The sequence below is a fragment of the Netta rufina genome (assembly GCF_964035555.1).
Source record: "Netta rufina genome assembly, chromosome: 1".
NCBI lineage: Eukaryota > Metazoa > Chordata > Aves > Anseriformes > Anatidae > Netta > Netta rufina.
In genome coordinates, this window is record NC_140123.1 from 136,254,907 (window position 1) to 136,277,327 (window position 22,421).

Sequence of the window (22,421 nt, forward strand, 5' to 3'; positions counted from 1 at the left end):
CACTTTACAGGTGGAGAAACAAAGGAATGTAGCTCTGAAATAATGTCCCACTCAATAAACCTGTGTCAAAAGAGCAGAAGCTCAGATCCTTCCAAATCCTACACTCTGCAATAACTTTAGTATCTACCATAGTGTCTCCCGAAAAACTCCGTTTTCATCATACTTTGAAAGATTCTCTGTACCTTCACAGTTTTTCTCATCTGAGTTGTCTTGGCAGTTTGCTTCTCCATTGCACCGGAGGGCACTGTCTATGCACTGTCCGCTTTCACACTGGAACTGGGTGTCTGAGCACACCGGGCAGTTTTTTTCATCACTGTGGTCCTCACATTCAGTGAAACCATCACAGCGCCAGGCCACTGGGATGCAGTCAATCTCACCTGTGAAACAGGTGAACTGCTGAGGGGAGCAAGTTGGCGGTTCTTTAAAAATCAAGCAAACAAACAAAAATTAAAAATCCAGGTGAACAATCAGCAGCAGATCACAACAGGTAAGGACAAGAATAACTCAGCTGCTTTGATTAATCAGACAGCTGATAAACATGCCACATCATAATGTAATTTCCACCCCACACTGCCTCCACAGTTGTTTGAGCAGATCTTGAGCCCCAAGTGACAGCTGCAGGTTCAAGTCAATGGAGTTTCATTAGACAAAGAATAAGAGGAACAGAGAAGCAAGCATGCACACTCAAAACACGATTCTTTTCTTTCCTTCCCACTTCAGCTTCTTACACCCTTCTCTTAGTAGGTCTTAAAGTCTTCATTTAAAGTCAACAAACTTTTCTTCCACTTCCCTCTTTCCTGCAGCACCACTGTATACACAACTGATGTCTCACTCCCTTTTTATGCTCGACAGTCAGTGTATAGAAAACGTTAAAAGGATGTAATGCACTGCAGATGGATCACTGTGACTCAATGTCTAGTTATGTGCCCTCGACAGCTCTGTTGAGTCAAAATTCTTCTAAAATGACAAAAAAACTGCTCCATCTAGTCAAGTCCCGCTATCGCAACACAGCTGTTAGCTATTACTTAACATTTACTACAGTAACTGTTAATCTCATGCAGTAAGTAAGCATGGATTTTTTTTTTTAATTTTTTTTTTTAATTTCCTTTTCCTCTCCTCCCCTTTCTGGCCTGGTATTAAACTTGCTCTGAGAAAATATCTGGATTATATTAGCTCTTGTTCCATTGTGAGACCACACGTCGCCTTGATGGCGAGAAGATTGCATAATAAATCAATTCAGTACGGTGGTACAAAGAGACCCAAGCACCCAAGTGCCTCTCCTCTCCCAAAATTTCAGCCCCACCCTTGGAGACATCAGGGCGTAGGCTGTAGTGGCCATATCACCATGGAGGAGGCAACTGGCTCTTCTGGGACTGCAGTTCAGAAAGGCGCACACAGGGTGAATTTCAGGAGAAAAGCAGAGAAGAATGAAATGGCACAGACAGAAGATGTGATGCAACACGCCAGAACACAGGAGACTCTACCACTAGCTGAAGAAGGAGAACATGCAGAATGATATAAAAAGTAGTAAAAGAAAAAATCTTACAATTAAAAAAATTAAATTGAAATAATTCAGTGGTCTTAAGTAGAAAGGGTGAACAGAAATCCGCATTCAACAGTGAGCTTCTAAAATTCTATTCTTTTACTCCTCAAAACTTGCAGATTTAGCTCGGGGGGTGGAGGGGGAAGCAAAAAGGTAAAACATGTAAAATCATGTTACAACATCTGGTGCACTGTCACATTCTTTCTGCTCAGAAGTTGGCCCTAAAATAGAGACCTCCCCACCCAGGAGCTGAGAGCTCAGTGACGCAGGGCATGGGAAGGACTTACCTCCGCAGGACAGCTCATCCTGCAGCAGAACAAGGTGGACTGGGCAAGAGCAGCGTGTGGTGCCATCGCCCTTCACAATGCAAATGTGTGAGCAACCACCATTATCTTGAGAACAAGGGTGTTGTCCTGTGATTTTAAGAAAAGACGGACAGGTAGTACAACTGTAATCACACTTGGGAGGATAAGTAAATGAGATTCTGGGCAGTTGAGTTATCCCCTGCTCTGTCTCTCTCTCTATTTTATTTTATTTTATTTTATTTTATTTTATTTTATTTTATTTTATTTTATTTTTTCTCCTCCAAGTACACTGCAGTAATTAGTGGAATCTGGAAAAAGCCTTGGACTTACTCTCCAAGAATTTGGTGAGCTCACTGACAAGAACCCACATCTTTTCACACCTTTCACTGATTTCTTTGTGTTCACAGAGCTCCTTTCATTACTCCCTTCTTGATGGGGAGGACATTTCTAAACACAACTCTGAAAAAGTTGTATTTAATTGTATTTTTTTTCCTTTACACACACAAATAATTATCACACACATCAGTAATTGGCTGTGAACTGATACACTGAGAATCATGCCACCTGGTCTCCCAAAGCAGTAAACAGTACTCAAAACATTTGCTTCTCATCTGAGGTAGAATTAGCGCTCCAGCAAAAATGGAAGCATTAGTAAGAAAAAAGATACCTTGGATTCCATACTTAACTTTCTCTATCAAAGACCATTAAAAAAGTAAAGTTTCCAAATTTATGAATTCTGGAGCTTTCACACTGTCTCCAAAACTCAAATTAACATGCTCTAGTTAAATATCTCTTCATTTTAATGTTTAATAAGGACAACATATTTCTCTTGGAACTCCTGACAGATTTACTGAGATTAATAGCAAACAAAACTAGTAGTAGTCTGTGCTGATGCTCTAATTAAACATCCCCAGACGTCTTTCTACATATTTCTCGAAGGCATTCATCACAGCCTATTAACTAGGCCTATTTCCTCCATGAAGACAGCAGCTCTGCTGTTTTAACCATACAGCTTCCATTGTTTCAAGTGAGTGTATGTGGGGAAAGGTTATATCCTGGGCAAACAGAAAACTTTTAGAAGTGCAGACATGTTCAACACATACTGTTATTTACTGCACACTTCCTTTGAGTAATGCATGTTGTTCTTCCATCATTTAGTTTCAATATGAATTGCCCTTAACAAAAATTGTTCAGCTTGCCTTAAAACATGCAGTCAGGGTGGCTTGTCCATGATATGTTTACTGCTAGTAAAGGGCCATGAGAGCTGTGCTTGCCTAAAAGGATTAAAGATCTGACTTGTGTATTGCAGCCAGAATCCAGAAAATCCTCTACTAGTGATAACAGGATATTTCCACTGTGCCAATACATAGTCAAACCCCAGGTACCTCTATGGGACTACCTACCAGCAAAGTTGTCACCAGCAACAAATTGTGATGGGTGGTTTGTGGTAAATTTCATGTCCATTGCCAACTGCACTAAGGAAACAATACCACCCTGGCAATATAACAGACACAAAACAATACCAACTTCTGGCCCTGTCGATCTGCCCTGATGTTGACTAGTAGCAAGGAAAATCAGGCTTCATTGCTCTTGGCCACTCCCTGCCTCCAGCCTCACAGGCACTGTTCTCACTTGCAAACAGAAATTGCACTTACTGTATTCCTGAATGTTGAGCTCTTTCACAGCATGAATGTCACTAAGTTGTGCAATACGAGCTTGGACCTTTGTACGTCCTTCTCGACCAGTCATATCAATCTTTTCAATCATCTGCTGTTGCCTGTCAATCCAATACAGCCAGTTTTCAAATACAGTTAGTCCCACAGGTTGCAAGATATTAGAGTCTTCCAAAACAATTCGGTTAGCACCTGCAGAAATAAAAGAGTAGTTTAGCTTAACTGGAATCAAACAAAATACTATTGCAAATACTTTCTACACTGCTTACACCATTATTTTTGATTGCTTCTATACTACGAGGTAACGATGTAAGACTGATGTTTTTCAGACAGATGATCTTTTTTTTTTTTTCTTTTTTCATCAAGAAGACAGTTTGTGTGCTTCAAATACATTTCCTATATTTAAAATGTGTCTGGAGTTGGGGGGCCAACTCTCATAAGACCATCCAGTCTTTTATCAATATGGTGGTAATTGGTATTTCTTTTCATTCATCTATTTTTTTTTATATATTTTTTTTGGAGAGATTAACTGCTTTGTCTTGGAATTCAGCGGGGAATAAGAAGATGGATTATTAGCTCGATTTAACTAATGCAAGATTAAATCCAAGTGAAGACAAAGCACTTAGTAGTTTTCACCTAAATTGTGAGATTAAGGTAAACATTTGACTTCTGACTTCCTCATATTATTTTGTTTCAACTACATTATCTTCACAAAGGTTTTCAAGCTAAATTAGGAACATTCTTTCCTTCCTAGTGAAGATTTAGTTTCCTTAGTTCCTTCAGCAATCATCAGTAGCAGCCAAGAGGCTTTGCACCTCTGGAAGTATTTGCTGATTTTTATGCTAGATTACCTAGCATAAATATATTCAAGATCAACTGTCACATGTCACAGTTAACGCTGCATGTAAACGGAAGAGAGCCCACAGATGTTTTAGAGGTAACATTAAAGACTGTCCAAAGACAGTTAAGACTTTGTAATTCATACACAAAAATATGTTATTCAAAACCTTTATCATATGCTCATTAACACTCATATACTCAATGAAGTTTATCAAACTCTGAGCATAAAATTACGCACAAACATAAGGATTTGGCTTAGATTTTGCAATGTTAAAATAATATTACACAGTCTAAAATTAGGCCACAGCTTGAAAATTTACACATAAATCCAGGTATTTCAAATATCTGGGCTTACCGCTATGCTTATTTTTACTTTAAAAATAGCAGACAATGACTTTGCATATGCTCATCCACAATACCATTTCCAAGATGTTTTTAATATTTTTTCCTGGCTTAGCCTGTTGACAACTTTAATCAACAGTATGCCAATTAAAGGGACTTACAAACAAATTCAGCTACAAAAATGCATTTATCTCTATTTTACTGAATGCATACAAAGCTCAGAAGTTAAGGAACGTTTCAAACATTTAGCAAGTAGTAACATCTTAAGCAGAACACAGAGATTAGAACTTTAATCCTCAGATAAACTGGGCTCTCACCCACTGATTTGGAATAACACCAGCAATGATCTGATTAAGAAAAGATGTTGATGGATTCTGAAGGAGGTTATACCCAGACTGGTGTAGAAATTAATAGATGGAGTGATGCAAGTCAAACTAAAGAACTGCAACAGTCTATTAACCCCCATGAACATGAGTCACCTTATAGGGAAAAGGTAAGAAACTGCAACCTGCATCCTGAAGAGAAAAAAAAGTTAAGCTGGGAAGAGGGGGATATGCAAAGATGATGGGAAAGAATATAATTAGAACTAAGTAAGACCTTGACCTACCCAAATGGAGTCTGTACACACCCTGCTCTACCATGCCCATGTCAATCAGCATGACATTTTGCAAAATGCTCCTAAAGCTCTGGAAGCTTAAAATTTTCACTTCAGTGATGTCTTAATCATTCTTTTTAATATTTGTGACCAAGTGTAGCTGACCATTTCTGATTAAACCAAAACACTGAAATCCTTCTTTCCATAAACTAACAATAAAATCTGAAACTAGCTCATCAGGGTGCTAGCTCCCTTTATTAGGAATGTCAGATGAAAGGGAGATGTGATTAAGAGGAGCTCGGTCCCTGACATCACCATTCTCTTTCCAGCAATACCTTTTACAAAAAGACTTAAAAACAAACAAATAAATATAAAAATCAGGACACACCCATAGCACATTCTATTTCCAAATAAAAGTGACTTAATTTCAGAATCATTAGATATTTCCAAATCATGATAATTATTCTGGAATAGAACAACTAATTTCCAAATAGTTTCCATGGTAGGGAGCTAATTCCAGTCATCTTTTCGTAAACAACCCCTTAATCATGTTAAGAATCTGGTTAGCTTCAATAGGATCTCCCATTTGGGCAGCACAACTGAGACCTAACTGCATGCCTGAAGAACAGGGAGGAAGAGAGAGACTGAATCACATAAAAGGTATTCTCTCTCTCCTTCTCTTTATAGGTACTGGCATCTATAGAGTCTATGAGCAGGAGATTGTGCATGTTTTAAAGAAGCCAACACATGCAGAAAAAAATACTCTGCTGGTCAGAAGAGCCTATTAATCAGCATTCCTAAGCACAGGAATGCATCTCAGCAGTTAGCAATTTATTGTGGTGATTATAGCAATCTATTTCCAGTGCAAAAGCCAAAAACAAGAGAGGTTTTGGAAAGATTTTTCTTCATGTTCATCAAAAAAGTTGTGAGCTGGTACTTCCAGACATCAGTGATCTGACAGGCACATTTTTATTTTTATTTTCATTTTTATTTTTTAAAGCGGAATCATTAAAAAAAAAAAAACTAGAATTTAGATCCATCTCTTTCTCTGTGTCCTAATATCTGGCTGATAGCAGACAAAGATAGAAACAAAGAATGTATGATGTTGTGCTGCCCATAAATTTACTCATCTTGAATAGCCTAGAACATAACCCATATTACTCGGGCTGAGTACCCTCAGAAGTTTGCAGACAAAACAAAACTGGAATGGCTGATACAGCAGACGGTTGTGCTGCCATCCAAAGGGCTCAGACAGGCTCAAGGAAAAATCTGACAGGAACCTCATGAGATTCATCAAGGAGAAGTGCAAAGTCCTGCCTCACTAGTACATGCTGGGGGCCACCCAGATGGAAAGCAGCTTGGCAGAAAGACATGTAAGTCCTGGTCGACACCAAACCAAACATGAACCAGCAATGTTCCCTTGCCACAAAGAAGGTCAATGGTATCCTGGGCTGCATTTGGCAAAGCATTGCCAACAGTTTGAGGGAGGTGATCCTTCCCTTCTGCTCTGCTCTTGTGAGGCCACACCTGGAGTGCTACATCCAGCTCTGGGCTCCCCTGTAGAAGAGAGACGTGAACATACTGGAGAGGGTCCAAGGAGGGGCTGTGAAGATGATTAAGGGACTAGAACATCTCTCCTTTAAGAAAAAGCTGAGAGAGCTGGAACTGTTCAGCCTGAAGAAGAGAAGGCTCAAGTGAAATTTTATCAACATATACAAATACGTTTGTATTCCTTTCCCTGAAGGGAAGGTGCAAAGAGAAACAAACAAAACAGAAACATCAGGAATCCTTCTGTTCTGCGTGGGTGACAGAGCACTGGCACAGGTTGCCCAGAGAGGTTGTGGAGACTCCTCCTTGGAGATCTTCAAAAGCCGCTAGGACGTGATCTTGGGCAGCCTGCTCTGGGTGGTCCTGCTTAAGCAGTGGAGTTGGACAAGATGAGCTCCAGAGGTTTCTTCTAACCTCAGCCATTCTATGATCATACTTTTTGAAAAAATTCACTAGCTCTGCTATGTCTTGTGTTTTAAAATAGCAAACAATTGGGGTATCACGGATCTTCAGTGATCCTGAACCTTCTAGTGACACACCACATGAATCACTGAAGAAAAAAATCTTGCTAAGCCAACCCAGTTGAAGTACTAAAATACTTTCCAAAACAAAAGCTTATTTTTCCAACTTAATAAAAAGGCTGAAAATCACACTCATGTCAATGGAATTGCATGCTGCTACTTTTAAAGAAGGTATTGTGTCATCAGTGAAATACATGAAATACATTACTCTAAACTACCATACTCCTGTTGAATTTTCCATTTTGCTTACAGATTACAAAGTATGTCCTTATTTCCTAACACTGACTGCAGAATAATATTCAGCTGAAGTACAAGGACACGTGTTATTCAGAGCGGGGCTGGACCTTTTCCAGAGGAAGGAGAAATTCTGTCACTGACCCCCAACAAGCAGAAGCGTGAGGGGGCATATACCCCATCACATAACGAGATGGGCAGGTATGTGATCAGCAACATCCAGCCCAACTCATATCACACTGAATAACTACCCAAGAGACAAGAGACAGCTGGGCTGATCCAGCAACTCACAGCATACAGACAGTAAACAGGAGACAACAGTTTCTCTCTCACCTAATCCAACTGCATGATTTTGCCTCTTCACTTGCTCCAGTTCTGGTTGCTTGCTGGACTTTCTGCTGAACCAATTCAGCTTTTCAAACCAACAGAAAACAGTTCTCTAGTTTTCTTCTATATTGTTAGTTTATTGTTTTGCTTCTGTAGTTAGGAGAGCTGAATCAACTCATAGAGGAGGTCAGAAAAGCAGCACAGCCACCATTAAGGAGCAGACAAAGAGAATTACAAGACTGGAAGAAGGATTTTTTTTTCCTTTTGAGAACAGGAAGATATTAAATCTTACTCTATCCTTCTCATATTATGACCCTAAAATAACAGTCACATAAGTTACCTCCACACCTGTTTTAACTCTGTAGGAAAGATTTTTCCATTGATGGGAAACTTTGCTTTAGATTATTGCACCAAAACCAATGCCTTTAAAAACAAGCCTTTTCCATTCCCCTTTTAAAAACTGCTACAATTTATTCGTGAACTGACTTTGGGAAACCACACAAAGGTCTTGCAGTGAGAAAATGAAGTAAATAGCATGTGTAGCAATTAATAATGCAAATCACAGATAGAGGCATGAGACTGTAAAGGCACACTGCATGAATCATGCACATTCCCTGGCTGGGAATTTAGGGAGTGATTAGAATCACAGTACAGACTGTTTGTAGTAGGAAGGAAAAGACGACACCTTTCTCTGCATTCCCCCACACCCACACCACACAAATGAATCACTGAATTAAAGTGCTACTCTACCTGAAAGGTCACTGCTTTCAATTCTTCGCAGGTCTGAATCAGCCCAGAACAACTTGCCTAGCTGGCTGTCAATAGCTAAGGCTATGGGCTTGCTCAAACCACTGAAAAAAAGGACCTCCCGTTCAGTTCCATCCAATGCTGCTCTCTCAATTTTAGGAGACCTTTCCTGTAGGTTGGTGAAATACATGTATCTGGAATAGGAACGATCAGAGGAAAAGAAAGTTTATTTGATCTTTTTACATTTCCACTATATGACCAAGACATCTTAACAAATGTCAAAGACGCTTTTATTCTGACAAACAGAAACCAGTCAGCACCAAGAAAACAGTTTGACCCTCAAGATCTTCAGCCTGAATTTCCCCACATCACTATTTCTGCTACATACCCTTTCTCTGGATTCACCACAATGGCTCTGGGCCGGTCTTGATCTCCTTTGAGCACCACTCCCATAGATCTCCCGTCCAGGCGTGTCACATTGATCACATTAGTAGCTTCACAGGTCCAGTAGATATAGCGGCTGTAGATGTCAATGCTCAGGTCATAAGGTTGCATGTCTAAGTTCTGGTTGGGAACTGGACTTGTCACAACAGTGAGGCTCTAAAAAAGGAAAGAAAAATAACCCACAGAGGAACATTTAATCAGATCTAATGTGAGCAATTTTATTTGCTATGGATGTACCACATCAAACTATTTGCCAGGAAAGGAGGAGGCTATCAAAATATTATCATAAAGCAGGAGACACCCAGGAACACTTTTCCTACCAACACCTTAGATATAGACACTTAGTCCTTAGGGTTTGTTGGAATGGCAATCAAGTACGTTGGTTGCAGCTCATAAGGTATAGCAAGTTTAACTGAAAAGTCCAAATCGTCTCTATGTTGGAGATTCAGGTTGAATGTCCCCTTTCTCCCCTGCTTTCTTGACAACCCTAAGCTCAGTTTGGATAGACTCAAACCCAGAGCGTTAAGCATGCTACAACAGAAATACATACATCACCTCTAATTTCCAAAGCTGCAGCTGAACAGATAAAAAAAAAACAAAACAAAAAACAAAGAACAGCAAAGTGAGGCCAGATAGTGCTTGAAATTCTTGCCTCACTCTTCTCCACCATCACACTTGGGGGAAATAATGTAAGGATGAATCATAAATGGGAAGGGAACTCTGATGACAGAAAAAAGGACATTAGCTAACATAACAGAAAGACTTCAGAACATTTCCAGATAATAACTCTCTGCCCCAAAGTTCTTGTCTTCTACTGGCGTAGACATCTGGAATTCTAATGCCTTCTTTTTTATGTATTTATTTATTTATTTTTTTAGAATGACACTGCATAGTCTCCTCATAGTGAGATATGAGCCTAAATGACACTTTTCGTGACCTTGTCAAAAAGGTCTGAAGAGGAATGATAACACTCAAAAAACAAGCTAACAATCTTTTGGGAAGAAAAAGGATTCTCCCTACCCCCAAATTAAACTTCACTTGAAGATTTGCTTAACTTTCTTCTTTGGCTTGACACCTCTACGAAAGGGTGTGCCTAAAGCCTTGCATTTGTTTATTCGGCTGAAGCAGGCAAAAAAATCTGGTGCCTTTGACTTTGGAGTTTAGGGTGTTAAATTATTTAGAGATTCCAAAATTAAAACCATTGCTAAATTAAGAGTCAAGTCTGAAGGGCATTTCAACAGGATCCCACTAACACCACACTCATCACCAGAAACTACACCATAGTACCTGTGTTGTCCATTTTAGTATCCTGCTCCTCCCCCATTCAAAAAATGCATGGGGAAAATATGTATTTTAAGATGTGAAAACGCTCACAGCTAATCTCAATCACTTGTATTACCTTTGGCCTTCTGCCTCGTGCTACTTTTTTCGCATTCACTAAACTATTTCCCAAGCCTGCTACACCTCTTACAAGTCACTAGTTTCAACCTCCACAACCCAGTGGAGGGTCTCTTCAGCTCTCTTCCTATCCCCACCAGAACCCAGGAGACCTTAGACAAAGCCGTGCACTCACAAAGTCCCAGCCTCTCTGTTTCAGAGTCAACACTCCTATGCCCTGCTCATTTGTATCTTTTCTGTCACTCTTCTGACACACTCATTTTCTCCTAAGAATCTTTCCTTCCATGTTCCGCGTCTCTCATGCAGGAGTTTGTAACAGTCCCCAGCCAAAAGACAGGGCTGAGCAAATACTGCACTGAGGACCAAAGTATCTTTTGCCCAGGCCTTAGTTTTCTGTGTTTCATTTCCTACTGCATCTCCCAGATTACTGCAAAAAGACTCCAGAAACTCCAGATGCCACTTGTTGTGCCAAGTGCCAGCTAGTAATCTATAGGAAATCTGTATATATAAATCATTCACATACAACCATACACTTGGGTACAGAGCATCTTTTAGTAACTCCAGTGCCCACAGGATACCTGGCTGCCATCTTCCTGTGCCTTCCGAATGATGTTCTGCCGAGAATCAATCCAATACAGCTGTTTATCCAGGGGGTCGTAATCGATGGCTCGAACATTTCTGAGACTATGTATAGGGAGTATGATATCTGGGCTCTGCTGTTCATCTATCACCATGCGATTAATTGCATTCTTCTGACTGAACAAAAGAAAGGTTGTAGGAGCTTGATGGATTAAAAAAAAGGAGGGGGAAAGGGTTACACACAGCAATAACATTGAGTATTTTTATGTTCAATAACAGCATATAAAACACAGACAGTACCTAGTATTTCATTCCCTTTATCTTCCTCTGGAAAAAACAAAAACAAAACAAAACAAAAACACAAGCAGAGCAACAACAATAACAACAAAAATCCCAAACAACAGGCACAAAAACAAAAACAAACAACAACAACTTCTAATCAGTTTGGAAAGCCTTTCAAATGACCTCTTTCTACTGTAAAGTCTGAGTCTGGATATGACTAGCGAAGATAACTTTGTAAGTTGCAGGACTAGTGAAAGTGAAGACTTCTGTCAAAATTACTTCAGTGGTCAGCTGTGACTCTCAAGGAACTGACGATTTTCTAAAAGGGTCCCAGGAAAACACAATTCCACTATTTTGAAGTTGAACTTTTTGCTAGGTACACTTCTATATGCAGAATTAACTGAGCAAAAACCAACACTGACTCCTTATTTAGACATCACAGGGAACAGAAAGTGCCATTAGAATGGCTCAGTCCTATTCCTGCTAACCCTCTTTCTGCCAGCACCAGAACGGAACAAGTAATTCATAGGAAAATGATGTCTTAGATGTGTGTAGACTGTTGTTGTTGTGTTTTTGTTTTACAAAAACACCTTTTCACTCTTAGATTTGTCTGTTTTGCTTATTTCTAGGTGCTTATCTGGGAATGCTGACCTGCAGTAAGAAAAATATCAGATGTTCTGCTTTGTTTTTCCAGATGCTCAGGAAAAACTTCCTGGATAACAGACATTTTTTCTTATAAATTCCATAAAATGTCAAAAAATAAGACTTCCCCATCCTGTTAAACTGTAATTTACCAGCTACATCTTACAGAAATCACACAAGGCAAATGCGTTTAATACTTCTTTAAAAAGAAATTATCTCTGTATTATATAACTGGGTCAGAAGTGAGTGGAAGTAGTTAGAACATTTCCCCTTTTCACAGCATTCTTTTCAATAATGGTCTACCTGCAACCACTGCTGTGCAAGGCAGCACAAGACCCAGCAGTCAGAAACGCAGCTTGCAACTTCCCTGAAATCTGCATAATCAATTTACTATGGCACAAATCTGGAGAGATTAGCAGCGGGACACTGCACTCATTCAATCCATTCTGTAAAACAGGTAAGGCTGTACCTTGGAAAGGGGAGGTAGGCAAAAGCCTTCCCACAGAACATCATCACCTCTCTTTGTTATTTTAGGCATACACTTTGAACATTTCTCTGCTGCTGTGAAGAAAAAAAAAAAGTGCGTGGGGGGAAGTTTCCTTGGCAACTAACACTCAATCCTAACTTCCTATAACAATCAGGCCTAACAGTAAGGTATGTTTGCTTTCCGGAAAACCTGTATTTCTCCTCCAAACGTTTCTCCAATAATTTTGGAGAAAGATTTTTTCTACTTAGTTCTAAACTGTAAAAGAAAACCAAAAAAGGCAAACCAAAATTTATACTGATATATACACCAAAATAATAGATTCGGAAGACGTAAGTATTCTTATCAAGCAATTAAGAGACTAATGCCAAGGTTAAAAAAAAAAAAAAAAAAAAAAGCTTAAGATAAAAGAGTGCAGGCAAATATACTGTCATAAACACCTAAAATCTTTTCCATCTTTTCCCCAAAGAGGTCCTCTCACTGTTTTCCTGGCTTCCAACTTTGAATTGATGACTTATAATAAAAAGTAACAGCAAAATTTCCCCCTTTTAGTCCCCACATCTCTGAAAAAGTACTGTTTTGAGAAATCACTTCACAGTCTTCATCATTCTACCTCACAATAGTCACATATTTTAACTGTATTTTTGAAAGGCAAATGGAGCATAACGAGAATGTCTCCTGTGTAACATGCATTTAAACTTCACAGCACTTGGTAGGTCTGATGAGATAACAGATCTAGTCAGGGCAGCATGTCCTTCCTGTAATCAAACCAATCTATGCACACATGAGCAGAAGGGAGGATCTGGCCTCTAGACAGGGCTTGGGCTAATAATAATATTCAGAAACATATACGCAAGTAAAAAAGGCAAGAGAAAGCTAAAACGATTCATGCTCCAATTATAATAGCCATGAGAAAAATTAAATTATAAGTAGAGAAGCTGTAGTCTCCAATTACTTACAAATAAAAAGCCAGAAAGTTACCAGATTTGAACATAGCAGAAGGAAAACTCCTAATACTTCATGAAAGACCAAAACATGCTGCAGGGAGACAGTTCTGTTTGCTCACAATTGTTTCCTATATTTTTCTTCTTCCTTTCCTATTTTTCTTCTCCTTTGTAAAGAGAGCATTTTCACAGGAAAACACGACCTTTTATCAATTTGCTACTTGTTCTCCAGTGGAAGTCAAATTCCTCCACCTACAACATCACAGTAACCACTAGAGTGGTGCCAGCTGTGCTTCTAACCTGCAGAAAGGTGTGAGAACATTCAAGTACAAAAATCCAGCTGCCAGGCAAGCATCCTTTGTAACAAAAACAGAAAGAAAGAGCGCAGAACACACAATGGGGGGATACAGCAGACTTTTCCAAAAAGCATGATTTTCAAAAAATTCCATGAGATGGCATTCATGGAGCAGGCTACCCTGCTTTTGGCTTTAAAACAACAGTTGGATCTCTCTACTTGGGCATAATGCAGACAAGATACAATCTGTCTCTCTGTACCATGAATCTCTTAACCCACTGACTAATCTGAATGACACCAGTGGAAATCAGCCATCCAGTATGCCTGCCAAAATTATGAGTGCTTCACTGGCAGCCAGTTATTGAGAGATGGATAAATTATTTGGTTAGAAACTAATTACACACAGCCTGAGGGGCCTTGTGGTTCATATTCTGCACAACAATAAAGAAAAATGGGGCTTGGCTGCACTGAAATCAGAAATGTGCAGTGCTGTGGAGGCAGTGCAGCTGAGCTGAGCCTCACTGAGCAAGAAACACCTTTAGGTGTACAAGTGACCCACCACAGCATCTCCTCAGCCAGCAAACAGAACTACTACAGAATTCAATCTTGACCCACCTAAAGGCTATGCAAAGTCCAGAGTCTACACAAACGACCACATATCTTTTACATCAGGCAAGATTAGAAATAAAGAAAAATTAATAAGCAACTAAGCACTTGAGGAATGCTGTCAGTCAGATAATGAAAACAAAAGCATTTCCAGCTTTCTTACTTACACAAATTTAGCTCGTTGAGTCACTGACAAGATTCATTAGAGCTGTTTTTGTCTATTTTCCTGAGATATTGGTCTGTTGCAAGATTTTTTTCCTTTTAATACCTATCTTCTCAAATCAGTAGGATTTTAGTACTATACAATTATATTGTAAAATACATGTCTTTATTGCAATCTCTATCCAGTCAAATACCCTGCTTTGTACTAAGAAAAGGTGGGTAGGATACCAAATATTTTTCAAATACATGCTCAGTATTAAAAATAGAAACCAGATTTAACTTGGCCTATCAGAAAAGCAAGCCTGATCATCTCATGTAAAAATAAAGCGCTTTTTTTTTTTCCTGTGAGTACTATGCTTGTATCTGTCAGTAAACACATCTGTGACTGTATTTCATTTTCCTTCATTATGGCTTACCGCTACAAGTCCTGTTGTCAGCGTTCAAGGAGTAGTGAGCTGGGCACCCACAGACAAAACCACCAACAGGGACTGCTAAGCAGAGATGAGAGCAGTGACCATTACTAGAGGCACACTCATTCCAGCCTGCCTGCCTGGACGAATGGAAGACCAAGATGTCCATAACATAATCCAAATGCCCTTGGATGATAGTTCTGTTCTGGCCACTGGTCTTGTTGGCTCGTTCAATGCTACGCCGGCTCCAGTCTGTCCAGTAAATGTAATCCTGATACTGAGTCAGGCCAAATGGGTGAGGCAGGTCATCAGCTATAATCTCACGGTCAAGGCCTGTTTCCAAAAAAAAAAAAAAATTATCAAAAAAAATTAGCAGAAATTATCTGGGGAAAAAATGGATGCTGGTTAATGCTTTAGACGTGTCTCCTTCACAGAAAGGCTAAAATGTGATTACTTTAAAAGTTACAGAAGTAAATTATAAAGCAATGCTCAATATTCAGAAGGTCATCTTGAAGTCCGAGAGCGTACCACAGAACAGCGCCAATCCTGCTTGTGGTTCACAGAACAGAACATATTCTATTAAAGAAAGAAAAAAGCTACAGTTTCAAAACATAACGGGGTTCTTTTTTGACCTTTCCCTCCTCCCCGCAAGGAACAGGAGCACACTGAAGGAGATAGTGTCAAGATCCCGCGTTCCCAATTCAGCATTTCTGGAACCACACTCGGGTCTCTGCCCATTGCTTACGGGGACAGAATTGTTATGAGCTTAATAACAGGCAAGATTCTACAATGTAAATGTACAATTAATATTTATATAAATGTTTAATTAATTATATATATATAAATAATATTGATATAAATATTAATTATATAAAAATAAATGTAATTACTTACAATGTATATTTAATGTAAGGTTCTACATTGTATTATGAGAAAAATTAAATGTACAAGGTTAAACTAATCAGTCTCTGAAATGCCATAACAGGATGGAACAGTCTGAAGCTCAAGGTAGGAAACAGTTAATAGTGTACGCTGGGGGAAGGTTAAGAGACCTTACAAAGAAGAATATGGAGCAGGAGGGGAGGTGGGAGGAGATTTCAACCACATTGATTTCAACAATTTAATTACCATGGGGTAATTAAATGCTGTCTAGTCACAGAAAATGAATGGGAGATTATGAAGCAAGAAGTCACTCCCTCTTTGCACAGGGAAGAGAATACACAGCCCTGCACTTTGCTATCATTAGCCACAGGCACAGGAAAGATGAAATTCTAATTCTGTGTCCAGTTCCACAGTACACAGGAGACCACTAAGTCAGCTTCAACAGCACACCAAAAATACATAAGGCTGAAGAAAAGCTTTTATATTACATATAATTCCTAGTAATGCATTTTCCTGTTTTGATCTTTTTCTAGCTTTGTTCCACTATTGCTAATGTACTGTTTAAAGTAGACAAATTCCTTTAGCCTTAAATATCAGCTAGTAAGAAAGCTAATCTGAATAATCTGGCACACAACAAGGCAGTCCACTCCTGTGGTTGCAGAGATGTCATAAACATGATACTGGGCAAACCTGATAGGGTGTGGGTACACAGCACACTACCCTTGGGAGAATGAAAGAATAATATATTCCACCTTTATTAAGCTTTAAGAAGCATCTTATAAAAATTATACAGACCCTTGTGTGACAGAGAGCACCCCTGTACTAGCCAAGAAAGCTCCTTTGCATGCAGAATACTAGGAAAAATGCCTGAACCCTGAGGATACCAACAAAGATTAAAAACCAAATTGTATTAAATTACATTGTGAAAACGGTCCAATATGCTGTTGTTATCTTGGCTTTCTCTCTACCTTTCTACAGATGAAGTGTTTGTTACGTATTTGCCAACACACTTTGGAGCAGAAAAACAAGAGTCTCCAAAACACTGAAAGTTGACAGCTTTGTCCTACATTTAACTGAAAACATATACAGCTTGAATAATTTTAACTTTGTGAGCAACTGTATTACTTACAAGAAAAACAAGCCCTGACTAAATAATTTGTTGCATTAACATAAATTATAGAAGCAAATAGTAGAGATGTGTAAGTTTGGGAAAAATCTGTTTTTTGCTTTAAGACATGTATCTCTGCATTATTCAAGCAACAATTTGCCACAGGGTAGTGTGAAAGAGCAGCAGTATCCCTGTGAGGCTGCCCAGGGCTCTGGAGCTCACCCAGCATGTTGGAGGATTCTATCAGGTTGGTATCGAGGTCGGTCCAGTACAGTCGTCTTTTAGCGTAATCAATAGTTAGGCCATTAGCACGTCCCACATTCGGTACAAGAGTAGTCCGCTCACTGCCATCCATAGCAGCTCTATCAATCTTCGGCTTACCACCCCATTCAGTCCAGTACATAAACCTGAATAAAAGTCCAAAAAAAAATCACATTTATCCAAAAGAAAATTCAAGGGAAAAAAAAATCAGACCACAAACAAAAATCCTTAGAAAGAGTATGAGAAAACAGGAGTTAGAAATGTGAGCATTTATTAGGTTCCATTACACTAAATATATATATATATATTATTTTATTTTTTTTCAAAATACAAGTAATGAAATGAGTCAGGTTCCTCAAAATTCTTCCAACACTATTTTTTCCAGTTGGACATGGATTTTCAATAGCAAGTTTTGTATGAAAAAACTTCCATCTTAACTAATACATGTGCACCAGTTAGGAGGCAAAAGGCTGGCTGTTGGGCACATTCACTTATTTAAGTGACTATTTAAGCAAGGTACTTTCCATGGCACTTGGTTTCTGGTTTTATTCCACTGTCCATCAAATGAAGGAATAAAAAAAAGTTAGAAATGCATAATATTTCTGTTAATACGTGCCATTGCTCATCTCCACGCAACTATGTCAATCAGCTATGTAAGAGCGCATTGTATTTCAGCTGAGGGCAGAGCAACACAACACTGTAGAGCATTTCCACTGAAGCAGAAGTACAAACTCTTGCATATTCACACGACAATTTATGACCCATTTGGCAGAAGCAAGAACTTGTGCGTGCGTACCTTTTCTTTAGGCGCTGTACAGTAGAGAGGACTGTATAATTGACATTTGGTGTCAAGTAATTAGATGCTTCTTCCAAAATTTAAAGCCAATACCATTTTTAAAATGAGACATAGCTAGCCATTGTTAACTTCTTGAATAACTTTGTAGCAAATACCCATTCCTTTAATTTCAACCAATCACACAGTGTGAAAGGTTACTTCAGAAACTGTTGATCAAGTGTAAGCTTTTCTTTAGACACCAGGAATACTTAGTAATTTTCATTTCTAATACGTAAAAATTCTGCAAGTTGTGTACAGCATGAACCTGTGTGTTAGAATCATCCCAGTGGTAGCAGTGCCATGAAAATGTCACTGCTACAATGTACTACAATGTACTACAATGTAAAATGTACTACTACAATGACATGGCTCAGCTATAGAACAAGTGAAGACACAGGTAGTTTGGCCCAAATCTAAACTAATTTTGTTCTGACTGCAGCGAAGGGACAAAAACATTTAATTATACCAATCTTTGAAAAAAACTGTTCCCAGCATAAAACTCAAATCATCCGTAGCAACCTTTTGCTCCAACTGAATAGCTGGATCTAGCAATTTGTCTCAGATGCTCTTTGATGTATGATGCCAGGCAATCCCTGACATATCAGGCCTGAACCTTATCTGTGTCCTCCACTGGGCAGACTGTGGAACTTGGTTCAACAAAGCATGAAGGTAACAGTTGCCATCACCTTGTTGAAATGAAGCAAGAGGAACACGTCTGCAAGATGCTGAGGTTTTTTCAGCATTTCTGTAACTCTTGCAGTGTCACTGGAAACTGAGATAATTTCATAGCACTTGAAAATGAAATCCTCATATTTGTAAAACAATGCTTTATGTTCCTTCATTTGTAAAATAAGGATAATATAATACTGATATAACCTCAAAAAGGTTTTGGAGTGATTAGTTAATGTCTAATAAGCATTTCACAGTAGAAGAGCTATTTCAGAAGTTAAATTGTTTTACCTTGCTGCTTTGCCTACCCCCTTCTCTCCTCTCCCCCCCCCCCCACTTTCCTCAGGAAATCTTTCTTTTTGGTGATAGGTATGTATAATTATTTACAAATTTTTTCCACCATTTCTCTGCCTTTGCTTTCCTTGTCCATACCAACAAAAATATAGGCTCCCTTATCTGAAAAATAAATAAATAACTTTTCCCTTATTCTCAGACAGTAAGCTTCACTCCTCCCATTCTCAAGTTAAATCATTTAATACCTTTATTGGATTGTAATTTGTTAAACAAACAAACAAAAATACCACAACCCACACAAAAACCTACACCACTCATTTTTAAAAGGGCAAATATTTTCTTTTCAATACAATGTCCCTTTTTTAGTTAATGAGTTCCATAAACCTAAGACTACTTTGATTCTGTGATTAAATAAAAAACTTATATATAATCTCTTTTTAATGAGCTTCTCAGATTTTTTGTGCAATATTCTCAATGATTATTCAGGACATTAAGAGTATATTCCTTCAGCCCTCATGTTCTAAATTACCAGGTTATATTCCCCAGCTCAGTTCTCTCAGGATTTATATGCAATGCCTAACTAACATGCCCTAGAGGAAGCATTAGGATGTTGTTTTCAATGTTCATAAACATAAAATTAAATCAGCAAGTTACCCCTCAGCAGGGTCCAACGCCAGTGCCCGGGGACTGTCGAGATCTTTCCACACCAACACTTGTCGATGCTGTCCATCCAGCTTTGACACTTCTATGCGATTTGTTCCAGTATCAGCCCAATACAAGTTCTTCCCCAGCCAATCTACAGCCATGCCTTCAGGGTAATCCAAGCCAAACTCTACAACATGTTCCAGTGCGCTGCCATTCATAAATGCTCTGCTGATGGTCTGTGGGGATGCAAAGATACACAGGCAAATTAGAAATGTTACCAGTCTGTCATTGGGCTGGTTGTTTTCTTTGTTGCATTTTAAACACTTTCAGATTTTAGGCATCTTGTAGGAAAGAGAAGCATACAATATGCTACTTATTTGCAAGGCAAACAATACTGCTATTCAGAAGTAATGATTTACTGTATTCTATGAAAGTATTCTGTGTCAATTACAATATCATTTCCCTGGGGAAATAAATGGGATAACTAGTCTGGTTCAATTAAGCAGTCTACATGCCAAAGTGACCTTAATAATTTGGTGCCAACTTTGAGGGGGAAATATTTTGACTCTCCCAGGACTATACAAAAGCATTGATGCTATAGCACAGAACAATATTTAAAGCAGCCTAATGAGAAAGTGTGGGATAAAACAACAAATAGAAGAAAGCAAACTAATAGCTGATTAGCTCAGTACTTCAAGTGCTTCAGTACTGATGGCTTAATTTAGTTTCAGTAAGCATGACTTCTTCTTGGACTTTTATTCAAAAAACTTCCTATACCTCTCACCATCATGGATCAGCCTGTGACAGCAAATACAGCCAGAATTATGTTTTAGTAATGTCTCAGAGTTTAGGCATTCTGTGATTTACTATGACCAATTATAAGTCTGAAAGTAAAGGACTAATGTTAATACAAAATTCTATTTTGCAAACATGGGATCCCTTTCTTTGTCCTTAATATTGCCCTCTGTACACACCTGTCACATTCCCAACACACGAGAAGTTAACTCAAAGTTTGATTTTTGGTTTACTTCCCAGTTCGGATGCTATTTGCTAATTATGCCAGTTTGTGACAGCACATGTCAGGGAAATTTTTTAGTCTTCATTTTTATCACTCATAAAAATTGATGAGGGGATCCTTGTTTTATTTTTATTTCAAACACAGTTCGAATGAATACCATACCTAAATAGTTCAGTCATGTCACCTCTCTCAAACTAACTTAAACAATTTGTTTTTAACTTGTATGATTCTTCAGTTGTAAAGGTCCAACAGTTATTGTCTGCATGGGTCTCACAATCCCAGAATGGCAGAGGTTGGAAGGGACCTCTGAAGATCATCTAGTCCAACCCCCCTGCCAAGCAGGATAACCTAGAGTACATTGCACAGGAGAATTTTTTAACCCAATTGCAGAAAATGCTGTGTTATTAACAACTCATTTTGGTGTTCGCAATTCTGACTACATCTACACTCCACAAAACCCAAAGTGAATAACTAGACTCACTGAGAAGAGAGATAGCAGACAGATTTCTGTCACTCCATCAGCCACCACATTTAAACATCTCCTTTCAACCCTTTTTTTTCCTTTGGTTAGTCTAGGGCCTAGACCTGGTTTACAAAGCCTGTGACTTCTAATATGTCTCACATGCAATAGTTATGTGAGTTAATGAACAGGTAAGACCTATTTTCATTTTCTGACCCAAAACATGGCTTTTACCCACTCAAAGTGTTTGACAAAACATCTGTCGTCCACAAAGCCACCTGACCCTTGGCACTCCACTCTGCTTTCTGCCAAAAAGCTTTATTTTTTCAAGCTTCTTCTTTATATGAAAATGTACACATTAGATATAAATTATTTGCATGAGAGAATACTGCTAGTATAGTGAACATATATGCCTTTTGTAGGTAGAACCAGTTCTACCTCTCTCTTGAATCTTGTAAACCATATTTGTCAATCCACTCTTAACTATCACAAGAATCTTACGGCAACTTTATAGCCAACACAGAATAACTGGAAATATCTTTCATCTCTACCTTCAATGAAATGTCAGTCCAGTAAATTCGATTATCTGTCACATCAAAATCTAGAGCAGAAGCTTCCTTAACTCCGGTGAGTGGAATAGCAACATTGTTGTTGTTCGTTTCTAAAGAGATCCGTCTGATATCTGCTCTCCGAGAAAACAGCAGGAAAGCCTCTGGGACAATGCAGGTCTTCATATCATTGATGAGCTCCAAGCCTATCGGGCAAGCGCAGCGAAGGCCTTGTGGTCTGTACAGACAGAGATGGCTGCAACCGCCATTATCCTCTGCACATGGGTTTGTACCTAAGCATGCAACAAAAGCAAAAGCAATCATTACAAACTGACTTCATTTGGAAGATGAAGTCATTTCTCACATCTATCAACAAATATGAGGCCTTTAAGAAATACATACAATTTTTCACCTTTTGTTCTCTGAATTAATTCATTCTTGTTTCCTCTAGTTCTTTGGAAGGATGTTGCTCTACATGGCTGGAAAGCCTGCACTTCTTTCCCTGATCCCATAAAACAAACCCAGCAATAGGGGATGGGATCTAGACTCCAACAACTGTAGGTGATCCTGATTAACAACACAAGTGCTGAAGGGAGGGGAAGTAGGGAAGTATATAAGAAAGCAAACAAAATTTCTGACACCTTTCACAGTACACTGATCCAGTTACGTACTGCAATTGTGTTCCCAGAGATGGAAAATTTTGAGATTATTTTCTTGTAGGTCCCCTTATGGTACCTAAAGTGGGTCTACAAGAAAGCTGGAAAGGGACTTTTTTTTTTT

The 22,421-nt window shown here is 38.8% G+C and overlaps 1 protein-coding gene across 1 annotated transcript in view; it reads right to left on the bottom strand.

The window, feature by feature from the left end:
- The window catches only part of LRP6 (LDL receptor related protein 6), a 126,473-nt gene that overhangs the window by 9,788 nt on the left and 94,264 nt on the right, over positions 1 to 22,421 (bottom strand). The window contains exons 9-18 of the mRNA XM_084298317.1: positions 21,645 to 21,934; positions 19,625 to 19,851; positions 17,134 to 17,318; positions 14,928 to 15,254; positions 11,096 to 11,298; positions 9,064 to 9,275; positions 8,679 to 8,869; positions 3,504 to 3,713; positions 1,831 to 1,956; positions 183 to 419 (exon numbers count right to left, since the gene is read on the bottom strand). Of these exons, the coding sequence (XP_084154443.1) occupies positions 183 to 419; positions 1,831 to 1,956; positions 3,504 to 3,713; positions 8,679 to 8,869; positions 9,064 to 9,275; positions 11,096 to 11,298; positions 14,928 to 15,254; positions 17,134 to 17,318; positions 19,625 to 19,851; positions 21,645 to 21,934 (2,208 nt within the window). The remainder of the gene's footprint in view (positions 1 to 182; positions 420 to 1,830; positions 1,957 to 3,503; positions 3,714 to 8,678; positions 8,870 to 9,063; positions 9,276 to 11,095; positions 11,299 to 14,927; positions 15,255 to 17,133; positions 17,319 to 19,624; positions 19,852 to 21,644; positions 21,935 to 22,421) is intronic.